The 19,421-nt window shown below is 37.7% G+C and overlaps 1 protein-coding gene across 7 annotated transcripts in view; it reads right to left on the bottom strand.

The window, feature by feature from the left end:
* Positions 1 to 427: 427 nt before the first annotated feature.
* Positions 428 to 19,421, bottom strand: part of Mondo (MLX interacting protein mondo) — a 137,689-nt gene continuing 118,695 nt past the window's right edge. For 5 of the 7 annotated variants that reach the window (XM_071685069.1, XM_071685072.1, XM_071685071.1 and 2 more), the window contains 7 exons: positions 15,923 to 16,223; positions 12,991 to 13,301; positions 12,578 to 12,693; positions 11,708 to 11,858; positions 9,638 to 9,765; positions 9,221 to 9,474; positions 428 to 7,641 (listed from right to left, as the gene is read on the bottom strand). In XM_071685069.1, coding sequence (XP_071541170.1) covers positions 7,517 to 7,641; positions 9,221 to 9,474; positions 9,638 to 9,765; positions 11,708 to 11,858; positions 12,578 to 12,693; positions 12,991 to 13,301; positions 15,923 to 16,223 — 1,386 coding nt within the window. In that variant the 3' untranslated portion in view covers positions 428 to 7,516. The remainder of the gene's footprint in view (positions 7,642 to 9,220; positions 9,475 to 9,637; positions 9,766 to 11,707; positions 11,859 to 12,577; positions 12,694 to 12,990; positions 13,302 to 15,922; positions 16,224 to 19,421) is intronic. The other 2 variants (XM_071685073.1, XM_071685075.1) reach the window with 1 other exon arrangement.

The following is a 19,421-nucleotide window of genomic DNA, read 5'->3' as shown; positions in this document are numbered from 1 at the left end:
TCAAGGCATGTGAAGCGTCTGGGGTAAACCATGGAAAGCTGTGTAGGTATGTATATTTGCGTGTGTGGACGTATGTATGTACATGTGTATGGGGGGGGGTTGGGCCATTTCTTTCGTCTGTTTCCTTGCGCTACCTCGCAAACGCGGGAGACAGCGACAAAGTATAATAAAAAAAAAATAATATATATATATATATATATATATATATATATATATATATATATATATATATATATATATATATATGTGGAATTTTATCACCTAAAACATAAGGGATTGAATATATGAAAGATTATGACTCCTTAGGTACCATGTTATTTGGTTCCTGACAGATATTGGAATGAATCAGAGTAACTTATTCATAATACAATATGGTGGAGTAACTGAAATCCTTTGATATAACTGTGATGCAAAGAAAAGACAGATCTAATAAATGTTTATATTCAATCTAAAACACCTTCACAAATGTCTCCATTCACGCATCATTAAATACACCATGTAATTCATCTCAACCATACCAGATATGATAACAAGAGATACTTCTTATGACTCATCATTTTACACCTCACAGACAACAAAATATGAAATAAATATATCTTTATGAAAACAGTAATGAAAACAATACAACCTAAAAAAAGCACACAAAGGAGCTGCAGATGTTGGGAGCTGAACAGCTGAGAATCAAAATCCTATACATGCTAAATATGGCTAAATATGCAAATATTCAAGTTTGTCAAATTAAATGAGACAGTATCATAAATGTGAAACTGCTTCACAGCTCCAACATTCTATGCATTATGCCAAAATTGATGTTTACAATGTGAACCTTGCCTATTCATGTGAAAAAAGGCACATGAAATATAGGCAGGAAGCAGCAATATTTACAATCACTTACTCTTTTCATTATTAGCATTTACATAGAATTATTAATGAGTGCTAAAAAAATCCCTGCAATCTCTTGGCACAACATACTCCTTATATATTTGATTTCATACATCCTAGCAAATATGTACAGCAATATGAATGAAGATTATGAAGTCTGGGGAGATATGAACATTATTAAAGCAGCATCTGCCGACAGATGGCCAGTAAGGAATTTGTACTTGAAATTGATGCTACTAGCCATGCAAGCCATGCACACTTCACATACATTTTGTTAAAAGAATTAACTCTTATGTGTCGTACTTTATGACATATTCCGTAATAATTCTTCGGTCAAACAAATATAATTTTAAAATGTTCATGTGCAAACATCATATACCAATCAAAATGGGATTCCATTTCACCATAATCAAAAGATGTCTCTTACACATAAACATGGTGGTGAATGCAGAACTTCTTCCAGACATTTTAGTCACTTCATTTTCACATTAAAAAACTTATCAATGCCACTCAAAACAAAAGGATAATCTAATCAATGATTTGGCTAAAATCAAAGTAAAGCAGTTGTTATCTGCCTTTCCCTTACTGTAAGTTAGGAGGCAAGAATAGTAAAATAAATACCAAAGAGCAGTGACTGAGTTTGTGTATCAGATCACTAAATATATTGCAGTTAATCAGTGATGAAAGCCTGTCAGTCATATACAGCAAAAAGTTAAAGAAACGATGGAAAAATGGGAAAATCTTGCCAGCATACATTTATCTTCTTCCTCTTCCTAGGTCTCTTCTTTCTTGGTTAATTATACAATAAAATAATTTACCTGGAAACTAGTATTCTAGTAACATCAAAAGGAATGAAACCAAAACATCTTAAAGTTCAATGGACATAACTCAGCAACAGTTTCATAATTTGAGTTCATCATGATTTTCTAAATCTAAACACAATGTGAGCGCTTGACCAATCATGAATGACTGATGTACAGTATAAAAGTACTCTGACCAGAACTTCTTTAGAATACTTGAAGCAAAGCTCAAGAAACTTCTTAAAGATCCATAACATTTATTTTGGTTTCGATTCCAAGACTGAAGAGGAGATTCTCCTGTGGATATTGATTCATTATCAAATAACTATAAATTTCCTACAGTGGGATTATGTCTAGAGATACAGTATAGTCAATCATTACATTTACTGTACCCCTACATGCTATATACTTAAGAGACATGAGACATTCAGTCAACTTATGCTTAGTGTATGTACACATTCATCTAAAAAAAATATTCAGTATAAATACAAACATAGTAGTCATCTGAGTAGTTCACACATAAAGAGGGGCTACATTTCTCTGACACAACTATGGCACACCATACACGTGTATATCTATGGCATCAACACACTTTCCATAACATTTTTCTCTCTGGAATACAGCTAGTAAACCCTTTCACTTCACAATTTTGGTTTCAAGGGTACCTCAACATAACCATAATTTTCTGCAAAACAGAGTCCTTATTTGGTATTTTTTTCCTATCTTAAAAATATGACATTAAAAACATCTTCAAAATATATAAAAACATAAAAATTGCAGCTTTATGTAAAAATAAATTTTTTCTACCAATAATCAATACTCATTATACTGAACTAAACAATGGAACTAATGAAACATATCAAGACAGTCTACAAATATAGGAAATGCACTACACTTTTGGAATTTTACCAAATATCTCAAACAAACATACCTCTATCTATCTTGGGGAAAAAAAAAACTTAATTCACTCTGCTATAGGGGGATAGTCTGTAACACACTGGTCCCTTGGAGTTCACCAATGATTCATCAATATAAAGTTATTTGTTGCTCACTTACACCGCAGCACATTCATCACTCACCATATGGGCATAACTTCATCCAACCATGTATCTTTATTGGCAACATTTTCACTAGAAGAAAAACAAAAATGCACAGTTCAGTTGGTAATGATTTTGAGAAAACACTTGCAATGGTAAGCCAGTATGAATCCTTTAAGTATAACTCTAGTGTCAATTTATGGACCATCCCTATTCCAATTTCTATGGGCAAAATAACTAATGACATATAAAAGTCATTTTCAACAGCACATTACAACACATAAAAACTTATTCAAAATGCTGTAAAACAGGTGGAGATCTAAAGGGACTCTCATGAGATATGAGTTACCTGTGTGTTTTAATTCATAGTGTTAGAGATTACTCATATATGGTAGCCCTCACGGTAACCTGACAAGAGTTTCAAGGTTTCTGCAATGTTCTCAATCTATCTATCTATATCTCTTGATGCCTGTTCCATTCTGGAACTCCCTGAAGAGGATGGCCATGGCAATAAAGTCTTGCAGTAAAGGATAAGTGGGTTTGAAAGGTGTTAAGTATGTCCAAATGTCACATACTCATTGATGGTTGCACACATACAAGTCAGACAAGAGTTTCAAGGTATCCGCAGTGTTCTCAAATCTAGCAGTAAAGGAGAATGGTTTTTGAAAGGTGAGGGGTAAGTCTGAATGTCATACAAGGAAGAATAATTCATTAAAAAAATATCTCAAAATGTTGTGGTAAAAAGTGTTAACTATGTCAGGGAATGACAGTAAAATGAGCTCCTACAAGAATGGGCAATTCCCTTGCCTAGCCAATGGAATCTAGTGATCTTGACATTTGACCTGATAGCATAAATTAGGGTTTCATCCTATTTACCCACCATTCAAGTTTCATTTGTCTATGGATTATGCAAAATGAAGTCTGTCTAAGAGATGGTTGGACGGATGCACATATTAACGGACAAAAAGATAGATGGACGGCCGGACGGACGGACAGATTAACATACAAGAAGAGAGACAGATGGACAGACATCTCCACTAATAATAATTTAGACAAAAAAAAATTGATTGAGGAAAATCAACCCATTCAACAAAACTATGCGTTTTATGTAATATTAAAATCACTCTTTTGTAATATCTGATTCATATGTATACTTTTAGTCTATCTATCTCTCTATTCCTGATGCCCATTCCCTCTGGGAACTCCCATCAACAGGGTAGCCATGACAAAAGAGTCTCCAATTATCTCTGTCCTTACAAACACCATTCCAAGCTTCATTCACCCATATCTCTCCCTCCAGTACTCTTCCACTCTATTTCCCTAAGTTAGAAGTGGTCTTCCTATCACACCAACCCCCTTTAATCATACTATCATATACTCCACGTAAACTTCCACTCTTTCTACCTCAAAGTATTACATTCTACCCACTACCACTCCACGTCGTCGTTCCCTGCCATACCAAATCTCTCATATGCCCCCTCATTACTTTTTCACTTCATCTACACATACCACCTGCTCCTCACAAATAATTAATTTCCTCAAACTGGATTCCTGACCTTTAGAAAAAAAATAAAACATAAGTATTCCAGTATCAAAACAGAACTGTTAGAGACAACTACTTTGCATGCAGTTACACATCTACCACACACACCACTTCAATTGTACACACCATTTCAATTGTGTTAATTTTCTACGTTTAAAATACAGCAAAATGTATAATATTATCCCTCAAGTGTGATCCACAGAATCTATAAAATCTAATGAAAAACAGCTCTTCAATCATGTCTATCTTGATGTAACTCATGCTCAGTCGAATACAGCCAATTAACTATGGCACTGCAAGCAAAAGTCTTATTTCAGTCTCTAAACTATCAAGATTCTAGGCCTTCATGCCATGAAAACTGCAGCATACTTTACTTATAAATCAATATTCACAGAAATATGACTAGCCCTCAGCCCAATATCCAACAATCTTGCTCAAATCTAATGTATCGAAATTGCAGTTACAGAGATATTTTGAAATAAGAAATGATGGCACGTAAAGCTGTTGTGTAATGACAGGTATTAAAGTACATAATATACCGTACATTAGTATGATGGTATTCACAGATGTTATAATTCTGACATGAATCATTACAGTTAACAGTTTGGACCAAAAGAATATCTCCATTTGATATTAGCACAATTCTGTAAAGATATTGTGGAGGAAGAGTCAACAAGAGAATGGTTGAAGAAATCTAACTGATTTTGAAAAAAAAATACATTTGGTACAATTCAATATGAGCTCAAAATGAAAGTAAATATATACTGTGAATGAAGAATAATGACAGAAATGTGTTGGAAACATGAAGCAGCAGCATATCAAATTTAATGTATACTATCAAAGCCTGATTATGCTGCAAGACAAAGTATGTGTAGTATTTAGAATCCCTAAAAGAAATTTTACAAGGACCACCTGGAACATGAAAAAAGTAACTGACAATATCAATTACTTCTTTGCAATCGATGCTTTAATAACTTTGGGTGTAAACATGGAATCTATAAAACACCCTGCATATACATATATATATATATATTTCTTTTTTATACTTTTTCACTGTTTTTTGCCTTAGTGATGTAGTGCCAGGACCAAATGAATGAGCCTCATTTGCTCACATTCACTCTCTAGACGTCAAGTATAATGCACAAAAACCAGAGCTTCCCATCCATAGACTAGTCCCACTGACTATTCTGTGGTTTCCCTTGAAAGATTTGTATATCCTAAATCAGTCCACTAATTGTATGTCATTCTCATACATCCTACTGGTCCAATTCATTCTATCTCATACACATCACTCATGCTTCTGAACCCTGAGGCTCTGAAACTTCAATACACCTTTCACTCCATTCTTCTGTTTCCTTATTGGTCTCCCTCCCCTTGTTCCTTTCAATTCTGACATTAAAATCTTATCAGTCAGTCATTCTTTGCCCATCCCTTCCACATGTCCAAAATCTGCACATGCTGGTTAATCTCAATCAATCTGTGTTCCCCACCATACCTCCCTCTTACACTGTCATTTCTGATGTTGACTAACACAACCCATATCATACATCATCCTCAGATATTTCACTGCCTGCTTGACCACCCTCTTTTGTTTGTTTGCATTTAAGTTCTAAGACTCTTATTCACCGTCATAACTTCTATATCTTCAAACAAGCTCATCTTTTCCCTAAAAGACACTGACCCCTCATTACTTGATTTTTGTTAACACTTACTCTCACCTTTCTCTTTTCACACAAGCTCCCAATCTCTGTCACCAGATTCTGGATTTTTCTCTGCAGTCTGCCACATAAGCCATGTCATTGGCAAACACCGAATGGTACTCCTCCCATGACCTCCCCAACCACCCAGAATACCACAAACCAGCCCCTCATCTTACTCTGTCCATAAACGGATCAAACAACCATTCTTTGCAAAGAACTATACATCTTCCTCCCTTCCTACACACCCACATGCCTTATTCTCCCAGTAAAACTTCCTTCCTGCAATCAGTAACTTTCTACTTATCAAACCCATATATTTGTAGTAACTGTCAAGGTTATCATGAACTTTCTCCAGATCCATAAATGCCACATACAATTAACTCTCCAAGTATTTCTTGCATAAATTTATCAAAAAAAATCCCTAGTCATGCAATCTTTACCTTTCCAGAAGCTACACTGTTCTTCTGCAATCTGACTGTCAGTGCATGCCATCAATCTCTCTATAACCACTGTCCCACACACCTCACTAAGTATACTCAACAGACTTATACTTCTATAATTCAAGCATTCTCCTTTGACCCCTTTCTTTTACTGCATTTTGCTCATCCTCAGGTACCTGACCTTAGGGCCAATTATATATACATAAACATAAAGGTGTTGTTGGACTCTTGCCTACAAGTGATCACACCATGTCAATTCAGGAAAGGCTGTATCATTTTCAAAAGAATAAAAGGAGTAGATTCTCACTCATCAAGGAACTTCTTGCTCTATGTGAATCCATCATATCCCCTGCTGCTTTGGGTGTAGCCTTGAAGCTGCAAGAGCCTGATAAAAGGGGTGATGCAGTGAAGATAACCCGAGGAATAGTCTATGAAGATTTGGTGTTGATGGTGGGCTCTGGTTTTGGTACATTAAAAATGACATCTAGAGACTTGATACGTGCAAATGAGGTTGATGTTCATTTGTGCTTAATGCTACCTTGCAAAAGTGATAAAAGTAATTAGGTATATATATATAAAAAAAAAATATATATATATACATATATATATATTTTCCAATGGAGAGCATTCTATCAAAGATGAAATGAAAGCTGCCAATATTTTAATATACAGCTTGGAACAATCTCATGGAAGTTGTGTGGATGAATTTCTTCAATTAAAAAAAATATATTTCCCATGTTCTGTTATTACCATACCTATGACAATAAAATATAATTACTCTGCTGGAAGATATGACGTCTGACTGTCCCACCCTGTGCTTATGGTGATGATTGTGAATATCTCTTTTTATCATTAAGGGGGAAAAACAATTGTGTGTCAAAATTAAGGTAATTCTGTTTGAGTAAATTATCCCAATCACAACTGTAAATAAGACAACCTTCAATATTCACTAATTTTTCGTCAAGTACCGTCTAGAGTTTTATACAATTGGTTTGCTTTAAACTTTATGATGACCAATGCTTCATGAGTCAGGTCTTCTTCAACAGCAGATTTTCAAGCGATCATCTTCACAACTTGGCATGGGGTTTACATGGAGAAAAGTCTTCGCCCAAGATCACCGGTGATGGAACCTGTCTCCCTCCTGTTTGGTAACTCGACGATAAATTTCCTCTGGGAGACTATCAGGGTCAGCTAGAACATTTGTGGTGGTGCTTAGCTTACGCATTGAGCTGGATACCACTGTGGAAGAAAAATACATAATAAAACAAAAGAATATACACAAATTTCTAATAATATAGTCTGTCTATGAAAACACATATCATATGACTGATCCCTACCTGTAATTGTTCTCACATTATTTGCATTATGCCTACATGCTAAATTTCTATAGATACTGTGATAACAATTTTCCAACAGCCAGCAATCTGAAAGTTTTCATAGTCAAATAAAACAACCACTCATGTCTATTTGCTACTAATTATATACTTCCTCTACAATTTTACTGTTTTAGTGGCATGAAGGAGAAAAAGCATTCGCTGACAATTCAACATTACATTTATCCACATCCTTCCATTCTGCTCCCTCTTCTCTCACTCGATCTGCATCTTGTCTTCACACAGCTTTCTCAATAAACTCAAGAGTAGGACAGGGTATCTCATTCGGGTACAACAAAATCTTGTTAAGTCTAATGCTTCCAAGATCCAATTTCTACCCATCTCTCTATCGAAAACTCCTCACAACTCTCGTCTCTCATTTGACGGTTCTGTAATTCCACTCTTTCTTGGAAACCCCACATTACAGGAATAGCTAAGTCTGCCTCTAAGAAACTGGGTGTCCTGTTTAGATGTTGAAACTTCCCTTTTGAACAGCTGCTCAATTTATACAAGTGATTGATTCATCCTTGTATGGAGTACTGCACTCACATATGGGGTGGTTCTAGCTTTACATCCTTACTTGACAGATTTGAGGTGAAAGTCCACCTTATAAACTGTCCCACACTAACTTCCAAACTTGACCCCTTGCCTTATGCTGCAGTGTTGGTTCACTTTCCTTCTTCTATAGGTATTACTTTGGTTTTGTTCCTGAGAGCTGGCTAATTGTGTGCCCACACCACTAGCTAGATCATGCAATAATCAACAAGCAGCTGCATCACAAGATTATTATGTGGCCATCAGCAACTCAAAGGTGGGTCATTTTGATACCCACTTCTTTCTTTACACGTTGAAGCTTTGGAACCTTCTATCTTTTCATGCCTTTCCCAATAACTATGACCTGGCACATTTCAAAAGACAGCTTTTCACTTTCTCAAAAATTCATAAATACTTTCCCTTGTCTTTTCTTTTTCTTTTTCACAATTCTCTCTATATTTCAATTATGGCCCAGCCTTGATGTGGACTTTTGTCCGTGACAGAAGCATAGAAAAAAAAAATTATTTCTGTTAAAGCTATATGTGGCTTTTTATGAAAACACTCCTAGATGGTACGGGTCAGATTAGTTACAGCAAGTGTCCTTGCAGCTGGGTATGGTAGCAAGTACAGAAAGAGAACATAAGGTTATGTGGATAAAATGAGTATCTAGATGTGCAATAATAGATATTTGAAAATGAACCTGATGAAACAACACTTTAAATGCAAAAAATTTACTAAATGATAATGGGACTCATATTGTTTGCATTTCTACTTTCTCATTTCCCTCTTCAATCTTTATATAACTGATTTACACTTCAAACTTTTCACACATTTTATACTAAAATTCATTTCAATTTCAAGCATATCTAAGAAGACTTGAAAAAAAGATTAAAACAGAAAAGTAAACATACACGGTCGAAGGACGTTGAGTGAACATTGCTGGTCAAGCCACGCAAGAGAAGATCGGCAAAGGTCATCTAAGCAGCTGGTGCTGACACTGTTGTTGTAAGACTCTAATAAGGGTTCTGTTATTAGAGAAAATAGCCAGAACTTCCAGTTGGCTAATGTGCGCTCATGAACATAGCTATTGAACATCTCCTTAAGCTTGCTGTAGCGAGCGTGCGTCATAGGTGCTCCAGTGGCTGGTAGCAAAGCCTGAGCATTGCTAGAATTAAAAATCAAATGATCTTTTTGCAAAATACATTTCATGAATAAAAGAAATTACTTTTAAAGCAGCAGTATTCTGTCTGTAAACCTATAATAAGTCATGATGGTAATATCATATGATGACAAGTTCTGAATAACAACATTAAGCAAATCTTATCTACCTGATCTCACAGCTAAGACTTTCTATCTGAGCCCGAAGCTTCTCTGCCTGCTCTGTCAACTGTTGCCTTTCTGATTTGAGTTGATGGATATACTCAGCTCCTTTCTGCAACATTACTGCCTTACTGATCTGTTCAGGAAAATCAAAATAAAAGAATAAAATCTTCCAATACATTCAACAGAAAGTTTCTGATATATAGTAAAAAGTACATCAAGCACAGAAAGGCAATCTTCTATTAACACTAAATAATACTTACATCTGAACAACTTTTAATCATTACAATCATTTGCTATTAAGAATTTTTTCATAATGCCCAGTGGCTATGTGCCCATGTGTTGGTGCATGACAAGACTTTGTGTATTCAAGGGAAAGAGTTTCACACTTTTGTGTACCCATCTCTAGCACTTGCATACAGAACATGCATTAACATACTATCCCTGGGGATAAGGGAAAAAGAACACTACCTATGTATTCCCTGCGTGTTGCAGATGGTAACTGAAAGGGGAAAGGGGACTGGAAATCCTCCCCTCCTGTTTTAACTTTCCCAAAAGAAGGAACAGAGAAGGGGTACAAGTGAGGATATTCCCTCTAAGGCTCAGTCCTCTGTTCTTAATGCTATCTCGCTAATGCGGGAAATGGCGAATATGTATGAAAAAAACAGCATTGCCACCTCCTGAGTCAGCGAGGTAGTGCCAGAAAAACAGACAAAAAGGTCACATCTATTCACACTCAGTCTCTAGCTGTCTTGTGTTATGCACCAAAACCACAACTCCCTATCCACATCAAGGCCCTACAGACCTTTCCATGGTTTACCCCAGATGTGTCATATGCTCTGGTTCAATCCAGTGACAGCATGTTGACCCTGGCATACCATATCATTCCAATGAACTCTATTACTTGCATGCCTCTCACCCTCTTGCATGTTCAGGCCCTGATCGCTCAAAATCTTTTTCACTCCATCTTCCACCTCCAATCTGATCTCCCACTTCTTGTTCTCTACACCTCTGACACATATATCCTCTTTGTCAACCTTTCCTCACTCATTCTCTCCATATGTCCAAACCATTTCAACACCCTCTTCTACTCTCTCTGCCACTCTTTTTATTACCACACATCTCTCTTACTCTTTCATTCCTTACTCAATCAAACCATCTCACACCACATGTCATCCTCAAACATTTCATTTCCAACACATCCACCCTCCTCCATGCCTCGCAACCAAATAATATTATTGGAACTACTATTTCTTCAAACTTACCCATGTTTGGGATGGGATACAGCAAACTGGAATAATGTGGCTTACAGGGTTGATGCACTGTCAGTGGAATGAAACCAGGCATGAGAAGTGGCCAAGGTAAACCCTGGAAAGGTCTGTGGGGCCTGGATGTGGAGAGAGATGTGGTTTTGGTGCATTCCACATGACAGCTAGAGAATGGAAGTGAGTGAATGTGGCCATTCTTTGTCTGTTCCTGGTGCTAACTTGCTAATGCAGGATACAATGATCAAAAATGAAACATACACATAGCTTGCCCTTCATTCTTTTCTTTTTCTTTCAAACTATTCGCCATTTCCCGCATTAGCGAGGTAGCGTTAAGAACAGAGAACTGGGCTTTTGAGGGAATATCCTCACCTGGACCCCTTCTCTATTCCTTCTTTTGGAAAAAAAAAAAAAAAAATGAGGGGAGGATTTCCAGCCCCCCGCTCCCTCCCCTTTTAGTCGCCTTCTACGACACGCAGGGAATACGTGGGAAGTATTCTTTCTCCCCTATCCCCAGGGATAAAATAGCTTGCCCTTCATATATGCTCTATACACTAAGAGTAGGACCCCAAGTGATAAGGGTCCCTTCATCTCAACCATTATAAGGATGCCTTCAGATAGCACAAAATGCTGCCCCAGACACCCAAAATTTTCAAATTTTTGCAGGTACATGCCCCTGAACCTTCTAGAGCTCATGATTTAGAGGGGAGTTTGAATGGGGGGGTCCCCAAAAGGGTGGGGCAGGTCCTCTGTATTTGCAGGTTAATAATCAAACAAAAACAAAAACATTTTAAAACGGAACAAAAGACTCACCTTGGCATTAGCATTCTGACTAATGGAAGGAATAAGCTGATGCATTATGTCAAAATTGTTTTTCAAATTTGAGCGGCGCTTCTGTTCTGCATTGATGTGACACACTCTGCGGTGCTCCTTATACTGGACTCGTTCTGAATCACTCTTAGCTCTGGAAAAACATGTCACTATCATCATAATAGTTCAAGACTCCATACTGAAAATATGTGTGAAGACTTTTTTTATAATTGTTCACTATTTCCCACACTAGTGAGGTACTGCCTAGAATAGCATCCATAACATGATCAGGATTATCATACCATCAAAACATACCCAGACAGAGAGACAATGCACCCACAACTTTTGCCTGCTCTCCCACCGTATGACTCACTTCAATCTCCACATTTTCATCTGCTGCTAAGTCCTCATAAGGTATCTAAAGCACTCCACTTCCTCCAACTCCTCCCCATTCAAACTTACTCTCAAAACATCCTGTCTCATCACCCTGCTGCATCTCATCACCTTACTTTGGGTCACATTCACTCCCAACTTTCTCCTTTCCCACACTCTCCCGAACTCCAGGAGTTTCTCTTGAGTCTGTCATCAGAGATAAGTCATCTGCAATCAACAACTGATTCACCTCCCAGGCCCCACAACCCAAGTAAGATTAAGACCTGCCCCCTTGCTCTAAGACCTTTATTTTCATCTCCCTCACCACTGCACCCATAAGCAAATAACAAAGAAAATGAAAACAATGGGACTCATCATTCATGAATTACCCTAGTTTTAAAACATTAAAGCTAATCTTACTTACTTAACTTGAATGAACTATAATATTATTCTGCTTTAACTGTTAATGACCTAACTGATTAAATCTTAAATTCTACTCACCTAAAGGACCTGCTGGGTGGTGAGGGAACATTCATCATGAGAGGGGAGGAGGGCTCTGGGTGTGGAGGGGACTGTTTGATTATCCCCTGCGGTGAACATGGACTCCATGGAGAAATCTGGCAGAAAATGACATAATTAAAAAAGCAAAGACCCCATTGTATTGCTAAGAGGAACTGAAGTAATGCACATGATAGAGGCTTGTAAGGATAAGCTTGTGAAGAAAATATGCAGTAACCAGAGTGCTTCAAGATTAAAAACAAACCATTCTACTATACTGTGGGTGATTTTACTGCACAGAAATATCAAGAAAACCACAATAAACTCTCAAATTCACCTAGTCATGGACTGAAACATATTTCTCAAGTGATAAATGTATTCTCGATACAGACGTTCAATAAGTTGAGAGTTCTGACCTGAGTCTTGAGCGTTGATGGTGTGACAGCAGAGAGGGTGATGGGAGGTACAAGTATGGCAGCAGTTACCACTGGCTTCATGTTGTTATTACTGCTGATACTGCTTATGCTGCTGTTACTGCTGGTGCAACTACTACTTGCAGTACCATTACCTGTGATAACACCTGGTATCACCAAAGATGCCTTAACATTGTTGCAGCTGTTGACTGTCATGCTGTTATTCTTCAAGTTATTCACATGACTGGCATTAGAGGTATTAGCCAAGTGACTGCCACTGACTGAATGACAACTGCTATTGATGGGGCAAGAGCCTAGAAAATATAGTTGGCATTAGAGACCTGCCCTTACTCAAAACATTTTTTATACACTATGGGTAAAACCAGCATTTTTCACAAAAATTTAGGTTGTGCTTATCCGATTACTGTACACAATGGTTAGATTTCAACTCTAAAAAGAATGGATTTCAAAATTTCTGCACGAAAAAAAGAACACTGACGATACAGAGATTTCTCATTAAAGAAAAAAATCAAAGTACCCGTACAGTGTTTTAAGATGAATAATGATCAGATGATGCTTTTACGTTCCCCACTTTAATTCTCCAAATAACTGTAACAATTAGTTTTGAATTTCTTCAGGGAATATTTCTCAGTCAGCTGCTTTGTGATGTTCCTGAAAACCTTTACTTTATAAACTCTTACTCTCTCAACTCTAATGGTAAACTAAGCAGGGCATACACACTTCTTTAAGTGCCAAATAAAAACAAATTATAGCAGAAGCTGGTATTTACATTAGAAAAAACTACAGAGAGGTGACAATTCTAAGAATCATTTGCCGAATACCCATTTCTGACAGTAATATTAATGACAATAACATAATCATGGTATTACGAATGGTAATACTTTACTAGTTATGAAGATAATACACAACTATACAGATATGCACATCATGTAGCAAAAACTGACACTTTGCATCAGAGAATTCTGTTACTGACCTTTGACAGGACCCATTTGAATTTACAACCAGTAAAAGAATACCATCACCTTAAGCAACTGTATCATACATCAGGCTGTCATTTACACAAGCAAAAGTAACCCTAGTGAATTATGAAAGGAAATGCAACAGAAATATAAATAATATGGACCACTTCTAATGATGCAGTAAATGATGAACCCTAAACTATGCTTAAATCTGGATAAGTTAATTCAAAAATTTTCTAAATCAAGGTAAATGGCCATGAATTATTCAAGAAAATTAGAAACGAATTTCATGGAGAAAAGACAGATATTTGCCAACTAAAATGAGGCTGGGAGAGGAGGGTGAGAGCTATTTCTAATCCAACTTAGAAAAAAACATCATACAGGAAAATGTAATAAAATGGACATGAGACAGAAGCATCAAGCAATGCAATATAAATGTACATAAAAAAAAATTGATGTCATCTTACTGAAAATTCCTGGAAGAAAAATATATTGTACAAACCAAAGCTACAAGTATAAAAGGCAAAACAGGTGCATAGCCATACTAAAAAAGAAAATAGGTACAATAGACATTAATGCAACCAATGGATCTATTATCACAGCATCAACATACCAACCAGAAGCCCTTCCTTACCCATAATAAAGATTATAACTCTAATAATGAGAAGAAATCTATCATATCTGATTGGGGATCTAAATGTAACAACTACTTGGCCATAACAACAACAACCAACATCATGATGATAGACAAAAGGAGACTTCAAATGATAGACAAAGGGAGACTTCAATATCGAGGACCAGATTAGCCAACTTATTACTAGAGAACAAGCATAAGAAACCCACACGTTACATAGTGTTCTTTAACATAATCTCAAACCAACCAGGAATGATGTACCAAATATCAGATTAACTTCCAAAATTACAGATTCAAATGCCCGTAACCCCAACATACAATTACAGGAACACAGAATGGGACAATAAAAAAAAACCATCTCATGCAGAAAATTTATCAACCTTCAAAGGAAGAATTCTAATGAATTAAATCACATTTTGTACGTATGGTATCAACAAATAAAAATAAAGCCAAATCAGGGACAAATCCTTGAAAATACTGTACTGAAGAATATCTACCACTTGGTTAAATATAAAAATTTAAAAAGGTCACATTTGTTCACACTCAGTCTCTAACTGTCATGTGTAATGCACTGAAACCACAGCTCCCTTTCCACATCCAGGCCCCACAGACCTTTCCATGGTTTATCCCAAATGCTTCACACGCCTGGTTCAATCCATTGACAGCATGTTGACTGTGGCATACCACAACATTCCAATTCACTCTATTCCTTGCTTGCCTTTCACCCTCCTGTGTGTTCAGGCCCCTATCACTCAAAATATTTTTCACTCCATCCTTCCACCTCCAACTTGATCTTCCACTTCTCCTTGTTCCCTCCACCTCTGTCAATCTTATAATCATGAGGACTAAATTTCAATGACCTTTACTTTCACCACTGCTAAATTTTTTTTGGTCTCAAACATGTACACTTCATTTACAATTTTGGCATTATCAGCAAATATATTCAGGTCTGATTTAATTCCATTTGGAGTCACAGTGTATGTTAGAAATGGCAGTGGACCTATACTGAGTCCTAAGGGACTCCAATTGTTATCCTTACCTAGTTAGAAATGGTTTCCCTGATACATTCACCACTCTCTCACTATAAGCTAGACAACTTTCAAAGCAATAAAGTAGCTTGCACTGATGCAAGCTGGATCTTTTTTCTTTATCAATCTTTTATGTATGACAGTATCAAAGGATTTTTGGTAATTCAATACACATCCACCCCTCCAGTTTTTTTCTAAAACTATGTTGTCTGTCACTTAGTAGTCTGTGCCAGCAAGTTTATATACACGTGTAAGTTATTACACATTTAACGTAATTCCCATCCAAAACTAACCTGAACTAAGTAGCTGAGCGAGGAGAGCTGAGCTTGCAGGAGAGTGAGCCGCTTGTACTGATGCTATCACAGGTCCAGGCATTAGGGATGATCCAGCTCCCTGCACAGTTACTGCCGATGGGGCTGGGGCAATTTGTGGAAGTGTTGTTGCTGTGGCTGAGCTAATGGCAAGACTTGAGTCGGGCAACAATGTAACTGGCACTGAACTTATCACCTGGTGAGGTGCTAGGGAAGGTGAACCAATCAACCCACCACTGCTATTGCTGCCACCAGAGCTATGGGACCTTCGCCTTGGTAGCGACTGAAGGAGAAAAACAATCTTAAGATACTTTAATCTCTTAAGCATACAAATTAGTAAGCACTAATATAACCAGACAATGATTCTAAAGTATATACCTCCTACGTGCCCTTCAGCAAACAATAAAAATTTTAACACAACATTCTCTGCACTCACAGGCTTTTAGTTTGATGCTGAAGAAAAAGGATTAGATACCTTCCTTATCACTTAGTATCCGTTTGTGCATGAACTAATTTGTTCTATCAAAACCCCCCGCAATTCAAATACTGAATTTATTCTTTGCCATCCATTCACATCTTCAAACCATTTCAATCTCTTCTCTTTAATATGATAAATGATTAGACTCTAAAACCTAATTTCCTAAATACTTTTCAAATCCCACACATAACGGCACAAATGGGACGGACTCTTTTTACTCACCAGCTTTTTGGAATCTCACACCTTTCAGCCAAGTATATGTGGCACCACAGCTTTCAGATCAGAAGTCATGGTTCCCCATCCTATTGTCTGAGAAACATACCTCTTCACCTATGCTCAGAAGACATTCTTTCCCATCTTTCTTTTACCTATTTCACTTAAAAGTTCCCCAGCTTTCCTGGGGCAAAAAAACATATAAACGTGAGACTGCATGCTTATTTCACCCTGTTGTAGATTCTACATTTGGTGACTATTGTGTTCACTGGCAATTGGGTAGCTGAGAGAGCTAGAATGGCAGAGGATTCCGTGGATGGAGAACATGGCCTATCTGAAGAAGAGATGTGGATATGATAGGGGCTCTTATCTCTTGGAAGGGGTAAATTGGCCTATTTACAGCAGTTACTACCAAGTATCACACAGTCCACAGAACATCATTATGAAGTTCACACAGTTCACAGAACAACATTATGAAGTAGAGAAATAACTTCTATGTCAACCTGAAAAACATGATCAATCATACTTAAGCCCTGAAAAATTCATTGCATATTTTTCCTCTTTACTCATAGGATTTTGTGTTGCCTCTAAAGTCTTTCCTTTACACATTGTGGCCTCCCCAATGACCATATACCAAACTCATATGCAGATTACAGCAACCTAAACAAAATTAAAATTTCTCTTATTTCTCTTTCCATTCGACACCAATTAATCTTCCTGCACATTCCACAAATCTCACCTCCAATCTATTTCCTGACCTTACAACTACTATGCGGTGAAGTACCCATCATCTTACATCTGATTCTTTAGAAACCTAAGCATTAACAAAATTGGGAGGAATAAGTCAGGTTTAACCACCTCATATTTCATTAACATTAGTCCTACATGATTATTCATGATTTTCTGCAAGTTCTTTCTCTTAAGATCATTGCATCTTTGAACCACTTATGACTGCTTCATGTCAATTTGGCTCTTTTCTCAAACAGTCATTGTCCTTCCTCCAAACTTCTCATCCTTTTTGCAAGAAGCAACTGTTCTCACACAAATTACTTCTTTGATTAAGGCTTGTAAATTTCTTCCTTCACCTCCCAAGACAAAGTCTTGTCTCAAGCTGAATACCTTGTTAATGATCAAGCTCTAATTTTAGCAACAGTCCAATTCAGGTCCATCATCAAGATATCATTCTATCTTATTCTCCTGTTATTTACACCGACGACTCTCTGATGAAATTCAGTACATTAACCTCCATCAGCTTAAACTCTGGGGCTCTGCTTTTAACTCCAAATTCTACCAACCCACACCCAGGAACATTTTCCTCCCTCCAACTCTGTATTCTTTGCATTACTTTTCCGGAAACCTGTTTCATCCTTCACGTAACCTAAAAAGTTTCCTTTTTTCCCTTTCCACTAAAGATTTAGTCCCTTTTCAGGATTCACTTACAACCTGGCCTGAAATGGCAACTTTAGCCAATGACTCAAGCATCTTTTAACATAACTACTAGTGTGGCAATTGCTCAGTAGGCCCTTCCTTCTCCCCTAATACTCAAGAGCAAAAAGCCAGTTTTGCCCATGGAAACTAGGTGCTAAAAGGCCCTTTTTGGTATAGCAATTTGGACTGTAATATTCCTTGCAAGCTTGCTATCCTCAAGATAGTTACCATCTCTTAATACATAAAAAAGAATTCTGAAATTTTGCCTTTGATGTGAAAATCCCTTAAGAGGTGACAGGAAGCTTCTACAATAACAAAAGGTACAAAAATTCTCCCAGCACTCTACTAAATATTAACCCAGTACGCAACAAAGTAAATGATGCGAGCCTATCTCCATAGCAAAACCACTTAACTCTAATATAAAAATGAGTATTATAATTAATGGTGGTGGTGTGGGCAGTGGTGAAGAAGGTCCCCTGGTGACCACGACTACTGGGAATGGTGGTGGAAGAAGCTATGGTGGTTGCTCAGCATGGTGGTGGTGGTGGGGGACTGGTAGTGATGGCCAAGTTGTAGAGATGATTGTTAGCCACTGAGATTGGTAGTGGTGATAATGGTGGCCACTGGTGTTGGGAATGGTGATGATGGTGTCCATTGGCGTTGGTAGCCACAAAGGTTATGGCCCATATTATTGGTATTCATGACAATGGTGGCCCCAAGGTGTTAGCCATGGTCACTGGTGTTGGCAGTGGTTATAATGGTCGTCACTGATGCTGATAGTGGAGATGATGGTTATGTGGTGGTAATGGCCAATGATGTTGGCATTGGCCACTAGTGATGGTACTAGCCACGGGCGTTGGAAGGGGTGATGGTAAAGTGATTACGGCAGTTGAGACAGCTGTGGCCAGTGGTACTGGTGGTAGCAGTGTTGTTGGCAGGAGCCACTAGTGTTGGAAGTGGTGATGGTGTAAATAATGGTGATTGTTGAAGCCACCACTACTGCTACTAGCGATGGTGGCCAACTCCCGCTGTTGCTGTTGTTGGCAGTGGTGGTTCCTAGTGGTCCCCACTGACAACAAAGGTTGGTAATCATAAATAACGGCGTGACAACGGCTGGGATAACACAGTAACGGTAGTGGGCACTGTAATACAACCAGGTACTAACGAGAGAAGAGAGAGAGACGAGAGAGAGAGAGAGAGAGAGAGAGAGAGAGAGAGAGAGAGAGAGAGAGAGAGAGAGAGAGAGAGAGAGAGAGAGAGAGAGAGAGATTCAAGTTGAAGCAATCGAGGACCTGGTCAGTCACAGGCCCGCCATAACAGAGCAGGAGGGTGCGAGGGATGGTCCGTGTGATAGGACCAGGT

This window comes from Panulirus ornatus, chromosome 39, assembly GCF_036320965.1.
Source record: "Panulirus ornatus isolate Po-2019 chromosome 39, ASM3632096v1, whole genome shotgun sequence".
NCBI classification, from domain to species: domain Eukaryota; kingdom Metazoa; phylum Arthropoda; class Malacostraca; order Decapoda; family Palinuridae; genus Panulirus; species Panulirus ornatus.
This window is presented reverse-complemented; position numbering and strand designations above follow the sequence as displayed.